The 11,261-nt window shown below is 37.0% G+C and overlaps 1 protein-coding gene and 1 long non-coding RNA gene across 2 annotated transcripts in view; one reads left to right on the top strand and one right to left on the bottom strand.

Annotated features, from left to right (window-relative positions):
- The first annotated feature begins 568 nt into the window (after window positions 1-568).
- On the top strand, window positions 569-10,918 carry LOC132659288 (uncharacterized). The gene is made up of 2 exons (XR_009599522.1): window positions 569-6,561; window positions 10,320-10,918. It is a non-coding gene; the product is annotated as an uncharacterized LOC132659288 (long non-coding RNA).
- LRRC7 (leucine rich repeat containing 7) overlaps window positions 7,355-11,261 on the bottom strand; it is a 621,984-nt gene continuing 618,077 nt past the window's right edge. The window contains exon 27 of the mRNA XM_027971033.3: window positions 7,355-9,292. Coding sequence (XP_027826834.2) covers window positions 9,185-9,292 — 108 coding nt within the window. The 3' untranslated portion in view covers window positions 7,355-9,184. The remainder of the gene's footprint in view (window positions 9,293-11,261) is intronic.

The following is an 11,261-nucleotide window of genomic DNA, read 5'->3' as shown; positions in this document are numbered from 1 at the left end:
TGCTCTCTCGATTAATACTACCCTTTTCATTTTCACTGCATTTTTGTTCAAACAGAAATTGGCATTCTTTTCCTCATGTAAATACATAGAGAGTGGGCTATATGACCAAGCTGGACAGTTTGAGGCACCCTACTATAAAAAAAAATGATTTGAAATTTCCTTCAGGATATACTAATGGCTTCTAGATACAAAATTTCATTAAAAGAAGCCCTACACGGCCCGTTAGCAAGTTCTCCCCATACAAAGAAATTAAAAGGCAGAGACCAAAAAAAAAAAAAAAAGGCAGAGGCAGCTGGAATAATTAGTATTATTAGTATAAACACAGCAGTAATGAGAAATAGATTTAATGTTTGAGACTGATTGAATTCTGTAATTCAATTTGCTGTGAAACCCAAATAGAAACCCAAGTGGGAAATACTGTTGAGAGAAAGCTAAGAAAGAAATGCTTTATTTGTAAGGAAAGCAAGATCCTATGAGGTAATAAAGGAACTCTGGTTAGGAGCTTACCAACCTAGTGTTCTCCTAACAGACATTTTTTTTCTCCCTCAGGGGTTGAATTCCATTTTTTTTTTTTTTTTTTTTTGCTCTTACAAACAAAATACACAATGAAACTAATAGCAATGGCAGTAGAAATACTTTTCTTTCTGCTTTGAGATCAACAGGCTAGATTCTGATCTGTATAAAAGTTTGGGAGGGGGCATGTGGTTTTATTAAAGTAATCAGCTTTTCTGTGATCTCTGTACACAGTTAATTATGTTAATTTTAAAGCTTTTGCAGTAGCCTGAGAATTCTGGAGTATATGATATTTTACTTTAAGGATGACGATAGTGGAATATCCCCATGAAAGGATCCCAAATGCAGTGTGAAAATAATGTTATGTTGAACTATAGCTAAAAGCTGTGGACAGACTTGTCTTTATTTAGAGCAGGCAGCGTTAGGCAGTGGTTTCATTAAATTTTAGAGCTAAAATAGGGTTAGGGATTCGCTCTTCTCAACTACTTTTCCCTAGCCATCCCTATCACAACTTCTTTTACTACTGCCCACGCTCCAAATTGTAAAGCTTGATAAAGTGATCTACCAAGTCACAGTGTAGAGCTGGAATAACCCTAAATAGGGACCTAAAGCCAGTTCTAAGCATGCACTTTTGTCTCCTTGGTTTACAAAATCACTTGACCTCTCCAGGTCTTAGGCCTCTGGTACAATGTGGAAACAGGGCTTGATCTCCTCTAAGATGCTCTAAGACCAAGACAATGGCTCTATAAGTTCAACATTTGCATTCATTTCTCTGGGAGATTTCTGGCATCCATCTGCATGACTTCTTCCAAGAAGAGAAGACCCAAACGAAATCAAAAGGATTGATATGATGTACTCCAATTAAATGAACAAAAGTTGTTTCTTAAACTCTTTGGATGGTGTTTAAGGTCCTTAGTTTCCCTGGTAGCTCAGCTGGTAAAGAATCCACTTTCAATGGGCTGATTCTGGGGTTGGGAAGATCCCCTGGAGAAGGGATAAGCTACTTACTCCAGTATTCATGGGCTTCCCTGGTGGCCCAGACGGTAAAGAATCTGCCTGCACTGCAGGAGACCTGAGTTTGATCCCTGGGTTGGGAAGATCCTCTGGAGGAGGGCATGGCAACCCGCTCCAGTATTCTTGCTGGAGAATCCCCATGGACAGAGGAACCTGGCAGGCTACAGTCTGTGGGATCACAAAGAGTCAGATACGACTGAGTGACTAAGCACATCACAAGGTCCTTAGAAAATATAAAAGGGAAATCAAATACAACTGTTGAAACACAGCACGAGAACCTGAAAGGTCTTAGAAGAAATGCTGGGGAGGAGAGGAAGATTGGTTTAAAAGGGAGAATTGAAGAAAGAAAAGAATGAACTGAGAAAGTGAACGTTTCATGGTTCAAAGTTGTTACGTAAATTGAACATCAACTTCTTGTTTAATCCAGTAAATGTGTTTACGTGCCAGGCCTATCATCCACTTAATCACTGAACAAATATTTATTGAGCACCTGCTATGCTTCTGACACTCTACAGGCCCTAAGGATACATAGAAAGCAAAACCAGATGTGCCTCCTCGATGCTCTTCAGTCTAGAATGCCTCTTTTAAGTATTGTCTGATCCTCCCAAGAAGCATCCAGGTGATAAGAGAGGAAAGAACAAAGGTGTATCAAACCTCTATGACTGAAGGTAGAATGTCATAAGTACTATAAAACATACAAAAAGTAATATGATGGTATTAATATTAGGGAGAGAAACTTCTTCCAATATAATACTAGGGAAAATCTAGTGGTAATCTTTGAACTGGATCCGGAAGGCTGCACATAATTTTGATACTTTACAAAGAGAATGGGGAGAGGAAGACATTTCAATAGAGGGACCATTGTGGGCAAAGGCTGAGATCAGAAAGTACTTAGTGAAAGGTAAAGATTTTAGATGTCCAAAACACTGGGTATGGGGCCTTCCCCGGTGGTCTAGTGGTTAAGACTTTTATCTCCCACTGCAGGGGGCACAGGTTTGATCTCTGGTCTGGAAATTTAAATCCCACATGCCACATGGTGCAGCCAAAAAAAGACAATAACAATAAAAAAAAAAACAACCTGGGGACAAATTCTACCTCAATAAAATTGTTAAAAAAAAACCTGCATATGTACAGATTGAGTGAAAAAAAACAAGTAATTCCTAGATTCAAATAATCAAACTTTTCTTGAAAGAATAAACAGATGTCCATGATATGTGAATGTCTGATCCTACTTAATGCAAACAGTATTTTCATGGGCTAGTCTGAACAGCACTCAGTAAAATACTTTCACCTCACTGAAGTAAGTGAGGTAAATAAACATGACATGCAGCCAGCTGAATGAATATTCAACTCATTGCATTTCTCCATGGGTCATGAGTGATTCTAATATTGCTCCTCTGGACTCATGCTTTCTGATGGCCTGTAAGAAGCAGTGGTCATAGGAGGGATCCTTTAGGGACATTAAGCATAGAAGAATCTCTTCAATCAAACACATCAAGCCTTTAAAAACACAGCTTCTATCTCTTTCCTCCATCATGTCAGTGACATACAGGTACACTGCAGAGCCAGGTTGAAGGATATCATTTTTTCTAACAGTCTCTCTCTTCTTTGGAACAAATTGGTAAAATCTTCTTTCACAGATTCAAAGGATTACAGTTGCTATTTATCTTGTCTAGTAAGGCATCCACTCTTGCCACTTCTAGCCTCTCAAATATTGTCCTAAGTCTTGGGAAATACTCATATAGCCTCCCAAAGACCATAGAACCCAGTAGGAAGACCTATTTATAGCTCCAAATGTAACATGCTCAAGCCTCAATGAGATTTGACTAGATAAGGATGCTGCTTCCTTTTGCAATGCATGGGCTGAGGGCAGGGACACAGGGACTCACCATATGGTCTTGTACTCTTTGATCAGGAAGTTCTCCCACCTTTTCACTTGATTGTGAGATTCTGTGCAGAGGAGACCATGTTACAGCCCTCGTAGTGCCTGGTATATAGCTGATGCTCAACAAATATTTGTTAACATCACATTTAATGTTTCTGTTATATTCTTCAATAAACATTCCCCAAATGTTTTGACATTATGAATGACATACCTTAGGCATCTGAGATTCAGCTACAGTTCTCCTATGGAGGAATTACAGAGTTTGCTGATGAAAGTACGGCTCTGTACTAAGATGTTTTACTCTAGGTATAGAGTTAGTGGACTATTTTTAGGCTGCTTACTCATCCAGTTATTTTAAAGAAGGGAAGGAAAAAACTGACACAAATAATACAATTGTGTAACAGGGATAGATTTGAGAAAAAATATGCATTTTCAAAAGTAGAGAAAGATTGGATGATTCGTTTAACTTTTCCCCTCAACATCCTTTCCTACACACATTAAAAGTTACACTAGCTTAAAGAATGAAATATTTTAAAAGCCTCCCCACCCACAAAAAAAGGGATAAGACTTTTACCAGCAGAGTCACAGGATTTCACTGCTTTCTACATAAACACTGCCTGAATTTCACAATCTTCTACTCTGAGGTGCTGCTATTAACAAAATACAAAATTAGGCCGAGAAAAGTGAGTTATGCAGCCCAGGAAAATTAGGGGAGGTTGGTGTGGCTGTAGAGATAACGTTCTCATCTGTGCCTGCTTTACATCCTGGTCTACTTCTTATCTTGCTCAGCGCTCACTGGGTTGTTGCAAAGCAAGAGCTCACTGTTACACATCAAAATCCAACAGGGAAAAAGCTACCAGATAAAATAATGCTTCTAAAGATAGGGCCGGTGAATTATTTTTCTTCTCTGTTTTTCACTCTTTACTTCCTATAGAACTGCTGTCAGAGAAGATTATGATAATCACATAGCTAAAAGCCCAAGGCTTTAATGAAATTCCTAGGTTTTCATTTACCCTCTTTATTCAAAACTTAGAGTGGACTTTCTCCCTCCATTTATCAGAAATCTTTGAATTCTCCAAAGTTAAAATCATGGAGTTTATACTATCACAGGATAGTATTTCCCAATCACCCTCTTGTAGACAGTGTCAAAGGTGAGGACGATTGGAACCTGTCCCCATGACAATCAGCTGGGAGCCTCAGAGAGTGCCCTCAATGTAGTAAAACCCAACGTTTCAAAAACAGAAGTGGAAACAGTTCTACTGAAGCCCTGCCAGCTTCACCCTTGCACACGAGCTTTGTTTGATGCTGTCAGAAACATGATCCATGCTCCACCTTTGAGCCTTGGTTAATGCTACTACACTGGGTTCCTGGATCACCCAAGAAATTTCCTCCCAAACTGGAAGCTGGACCCATCAGTTGATAGGGGTCTCCAAATGGAACTCTAAGGGGACCTCTTATCCTTGTGTCAGCAGGACAGACGCAGTCATCTGCCCTTGGAACATCACGGGGAGTTGGAGGTATGGATCTATAGCAGCAACAGCAGTGAGGAAGACAGGTCAGTTTTGCATTCTAGAACCAAAAACAACACCAGAAGGTTCAGAATGTAACTAGAAAACTTGATTGTATCTGCCTTAGTTTTGTATGGTAGAGTGTTTCAAAAAACATTCTCTGAAGAGTTTAGATCAAATGAGGTTGAAAGGATGCCTAGGAGAGGTGATGACCGGGATCTCCTATAATATTGACCTACATGCTTTTCTTTGTCGCACATTTATTTTTCCATAGCCCACACTCTACTTTCTCGCTGTAATGTATACTTGGGGGATGGTTGTGCTGAGAGTGATGGGGGCAATACTCTGGGCCAAGCCAGGATGCTTTTCTTAATGGAAGGTGTATTATTTAGGAAAAAAGTTCATGCAGATTGAAGATTTCCTCCCAATTCCCAGATGATCAGGCAGCACTAATACAACCAAAAGAGAGGGCACATCACCAACCCAGTGTTTGAATATTTTATTAAGCCTCAGAATGATTTAGCATTTCTGTGAGAGGAAAACTCAACCTTGTTTTTCTTGATACTACATAAAGGACCTATCTTCTTAACTGATTAGATTTTATTATTTGCATAACTTTTTACTGACCCAGTGTTTCAAAAAAGCTGTTATTTGGTCAGCGTATCAGGAATCAGCCAAAGATGTTGACTGAATTCACCAAAGACTTAGAGTGGTGGTCCTCTGCCAACTTGGTTTGTCATCTGCTTATGTTGTGGTGCCCTCTGCCAGGTGTGAAGTTGTCAGAATGGACTCTTGATCTGTGTGCCAACAAGGGGCAGAACTTACTGAGGACAGCATTAAAAGTCAATAGAAAGGCAAGTTGGCAAACACACACTGTTTTCCAAGGCTTTAAATTGTGGTGGAGATATTAAATCGATTTTGTGATTAAAAGTAAAATCTTTTCCTTCATCAGTCATTTTGCCAAATTCAGATACTTTTCATGTAATGTATGAATGTATAAATTTAACTTTTTCAAAGTTTTCCTTCCTTTGAATACTCCCTGTCTTTAGCTCATCTAGTAAAACATATCTCAGTACTGCTTCTAATAAGTAATTATATTAGTGATATATGTGGAATCATCTTCAAGATTAAGAACTAATCGATCTTGATTTGTCATTCTCTTTAAAACTGCTTTCCATCCTGAAGGTGGTAATCCAACATAAGTCCCAGATTGTTTGACATCTATGTAATTACAGTTCTTATTAACTGGGACACATATATTTGATAGATTTCAATAAGCAATAAATTATCATGATATAAATATTTGTATGGTATACTGACTTTCAATATTTCTTGTCAAAAAGATCCTTATATTTTGAAAGTGTTATATTTGTTTAGGTAGCTGTGTTGTCTGGTAAGCTAGAATTATCATAAGAGAGCTTTGGTGACAATGTATGATAAGCCATGTAAATTGTAAAAAAAAAAAAAAATGTCCACTAATGTCTGTTTGGCTTGCAAAATCTGTAACAATTCTATTAGTAATTTTCAGTGCTTATTCTTTTCACCTAATACTTTTCTCATTCCCTCCCATTATGTCTTACTCATGTCAGGTATAAGACAGCTTTCTCAGCAGAAAGATCCTAATAAAAATCAAAGACCAAGGTGAGTCTATTGGAGTCATCATGAATTGCACTCCTTTTTTTTTGTGGCTGTTGATTTTTCTTTTTTAAAGGCACACCCTTAACTTTTGCTTGTTCATTTTTGTTAACATAAACCAGATGCTAATTCAAACAGCAAAACCAGTCCTTCCAAAAAAACCAATACCACAAATTTGTGTATTATTGGTTTTGGTCACCCATGGAATCAATAATACTCTTCCCCCTTAAGTGATCAATGATTTTTTTCAGTCAACCTAAAAAAACAAAATGCCTCTTTTCATTATTACCTGCCTTTTTTCAGTATGCAGCATGGCAGTACAATTGACAATGAGGTGCTTTGCACATCAGCTTTCCTTTCCAGCTGGTCAGGGGTCCCTTTTCTCTTTTTCTCATTTCCTGAGAACAGGAAGGAGTAAAGCATGGCCCAAGACAATGTTGTCTGTCACATTAGGAGTGGCAGAGGGTTTACTAGGTCATGGTTCTCTCCGCTTGGCCTCAGAAATATCTCCTGAGACCCTGTGTTTGATGTGGAAGCTTGACCTAAGAAAAAAGACTTGGGAAGTCCTTTATCTGGCTCTTCTCCCAATTATCCCATGAAAGATTAACAAAGCTAATGGGATGACTGGAGCTGCTTCATGGCTACCAAACTACACCCATGAGTTTGTTTCTCCTTTAAGTGATCTTGGGAAGACAGTGAGGGCCTCTATCTTGACTACTGATGATCATCCGAATATAGTGGCTGGTATGGTAGTTTGGTGTGAGTTTTTGGCAAAGAAAAAATTAGGCTCTGAAAGACATTTCTCATCAGAAATTGTCAATATATTAAAATGCATTTAAAAGTTACTTCTGGGAAGCATATTAAATAGGCCAATCATTTAATCATTTGCTAAATATCAAAGCCTATAAAATCATAGTTTAATGTCACCCTGACATAAAGCAACATCAAAATTAGTGCATCATCTATAAAGTGAAGTATCATTTGCCTTCAAGTGACAAATTCTATTGCCAAAAAAATACCACTGTACTTCTAATAAGTGACACTCATTTTAATAGACCCTACAAAAATACAATATTTTCAATGTCCCCATAAAACAGTTAACTTACAAATATTACTCTCAGAGCTTTGGTGACATCAATATATGATACTGTTGTGAAAATTGTAACAAAATACTTGGAACACTGGCGTGTAAAGTAAATTCATTATATATATTTAAAAAAAGAGAGCTATGTCAAAATGTGAGAGAATGCATATAACCAACTCCGGGAAATTATTCTGGAATGTGAAATTAATATTTTAATCAAATGAATGACTAATATATAAAAGAAACATTTTTAAAGGGTTATAAAATGGATTTTGATCATTTGTAAAGGAAAACAGTTCCAATGTAAAAATAACTAATTATATATTAATGATGCTCATCTTTCTCTTCAGTGAGATAGAATTTAAGATTATATGTATTTTGCAACTTTGGGGGGAAAAAAGATATTTTCTCTACTTTGCCCTCCAAGGCAGGCATGGAAATTAGTAATACCAGATAGACCATGGCTCTGAGAAATTATATTTGAAGTTTCATATTTAAATAGCAAAGTTTATTTTATCACCCCCATAACTTTCTAACAATAGTCTTTCTTAATGATAAATTTTATCAATACCCCAAACTCATTTAAAATGATTTAAAAGTAGCAAATTGGATAAAGCAACACACAAATAAATTCCACATTTACAAGTAAAGAAATTGCAGGGCTACAGTTTATAATCAACATAAACTTGAAAGAAATAAAGCAACACCTTGCTGCCACCCATCATTCACTGCTTACATTTGTGGTGAAAAGATTTATCTACAATGACCTTTAGTCTGTTTCTTAACTCTGTCTGTATTGTAATTAGCTAAAGGCATTGAACAAATTAGGTTGTTCTATCTTTTATTCAGGTCCCAGAGGTAAATGGCTAACTGATGAAATATTTCACTCTGTGTTATGAGAATTTAGCAAATGAATATGGAACCAAATATAAACACTTTATACCATATGTACAGTTACTTTCATAAGGCATTATCTTGTAATTTTTATTGAAAAAGATTCAATATAGTAAAGTCTTATTTTAAGATATATTTTCTTTCTCAATCCGAGATGTTTAATTTATGAAAATATTGTTTTTTTTCTCTATATTCTTTTTGTTTATATGCCAACATATACTTTGTGCTAGAAATATTTTATGGGAATTACAATTCTTTATATTTGTATTTTCTATATAAAGGCATATACAATTTTGAGGCAGTGTTTCTGATGGAGAGCAGAATTCATAAAGAGCTTGTGTGTGCTTCCGTGCTCCGAAATTATATGAAATCCACTTTGAGAAGAAACTTATTCAATTAAAAAAAAAATCAAAACCAAAACTGCACCAATGCACAGCCAGAGGCTGACAATTAAAACTAATACATAACCACATGAACATCATATTTATATAGTTAACATTTTTAAGGATGATCAGTGCTAACATTATAGTATTATACATTTGGCACTAATGTTTGCCATTGGTCCAGCAATTGGCAAAATTTGTTTCTATGTATAAATTTATTTGAACATTAGGTCTGGCTAGACGTATCTTCACTATTTATAAAAAATATTTAGACAGTAAGCTCACGTTGAATAACTAGGTCTACTGTGTTCTGGAAACTCTTCAGTAGTAATACAGCTTTTTCGTGTTCCATATGTACAAAACTATGTCCATTGGCCTGTAAACACACAAATAAAACAGGGTCATCAATGCAAGATACTTGTTTATCACATTGTTCCTGTCTCTAATAATAAGACTTAAGAGAGTATGAGCAACCAATAGTCATATGTTTTTAAAATTCACACCAGAATTGCAACTATGGAAACAACTAATTAATTTCACCCAGCTTCAACTTAATTTATTAATTCAACAAATACTTATCAATTATCTAGTATATCCTACTTTGGACTGTCCTAGTATAATGCTAGTTCAGTTCATTTCGGTTCAGTCACTCAGTCATGTCCGACTCTTTGTGGCCCCATGAATCACAGCACGCCAGGCCTGCCTGTCCATCACCAACTCCTGGAGTTCACCCAAACTCATGTCCATCGAGTCGGTGATGCCATCCAGCCATCTCATCCTCTGTCATCCCCTTCTCCTCCTGCCTCCAATCCCTCCCAGCATCAGGGTCTTTTCCAATGAGCCAACTCTTGGCATGAGGTGGCCAAAGTATTAGAGTTTCAGCTTCAGCATCTGTCCTTCCAAAGAACACCCAGGACTGATCTCCTTTAGAATGGACTGGTTGGATCTTCTTGCAGTCCAAGGGACTCTCAAGAGTCCTCTCCAACACCACAGTTCAAAAGATCAATTCTTCAGTGCTCATCTTTCTTTATAGTCCAACTCTCACATCCATACATGACCACAGGAAAAACCATAGCCTTGACAAGATGTACCTTTGTTGGTAAGGTAATATCTTTGCTTTTCAATATGCTATCTAGGTTGATCATAACTTTCCTTCCAAGGAGTAAGTGTCTTTTAATTTCATGGCTGCAATCACCATCTACAGTGATTTTAGAGCCCCCCAAAATAAAGTCTGACACTGTTTCTACTGTTTCCCCATCTATTTCCCATGAAGTGATGGGACCAGATGCCATGATCTTATAGCCACTATGCAAATCACAGAGAAACACCAGTAAGTACCACACAGATACACTTGAAATATGATAGTTATTTTGTTCTTGGTCTGATTTATTTTGTTTTTGCAGGAACTCTGTTGATGTGATTTAGAAGTGTTCACAGGACCATTGCCTTTTTGTCATATAAAGAAAGCTGAGCACCAAAGGATTGATGCTTTTGAACTGTGGTGTTGGAGAAGACTCTTGAGAGTCCCTTGGACTGCAAAGAGATCCAACCAGTTAATCTTAAAGGAAATCAGTCCTGAATATTCATTGGAAGGACTGATGCTGAAGCTGAAACTCCAATCCTTTGGCCACCTGATGTAAAGAATTGACTCACTGGAAAAGACCCTGATGCTGGGAAAGACTGAAGGAGAGAGAAGGGGATGACAGAGGATGAGAAGGTTGGATGACATCACCGACATGATGGACATGAGTTTGAGCAAGTTCCGGGAGTTGGTGATGGACAGGGAAGCCTTGCGTGCTGCAGTCCATGGGGTTGCAAAGAGTCAGACACGACTGAGTAACTGAACTGAACTGATAAACCCACCAACACTGTCAAATGTTTCACTTGTGTAAAACAAAACATATGGTATAGTTAAATCTTATTTTGACTCACTGAAAAGTTCTTAATTTAAAATTTTAATATTAAAAAGATAATTTCTATTTCCCTCATTGTTAAAAGCAAATATATTCATTATTTCTATCAGTGGTTCTCAATCCCATTCAGAGAGGAATTAATTTCTGGGTGATCTAGGCTAGTTTTGTTATTTTTATAAATGAAAGAGTTACACCTCAGCGAGGTTAAGCAACATGCCTGAGGTCAAACAGCTAAACTAGGGCTGAATCATCTGATACTATAATATTCCTTCTTATTATTTCTTGCAATACTTTACTGAAATAGTAACATTACAATTGCTCCCAGTGATTTGAACTACCATTTCATTGATCATGATAAATTAATCAACATTTTATCCTTAAAATAGTTGCTATCTTATTTTCTACTGTAATTTTTTTACACCAATTTTCCAC

This window comes from Ovis aries, chromosome 1 (genome assembly GCF_016772045.2).
Source record: "Ovis aries strain OAR_USU_Benz2616 breed Rambouillet chromosome 1, ARS-UI_Ramb_v3.0, whole genome shotgun sequence".
Lineage (NCBI taxonomy): Eukaryota > Metazoa > Chordata > Mammalia > Artiodactyla > Bovidae > Ovis > Ovis aries.
Note: the sequence above shows the minus strand (reverse complement) of the source record. Positions and strands in the feature narration are given on the sequence as shown.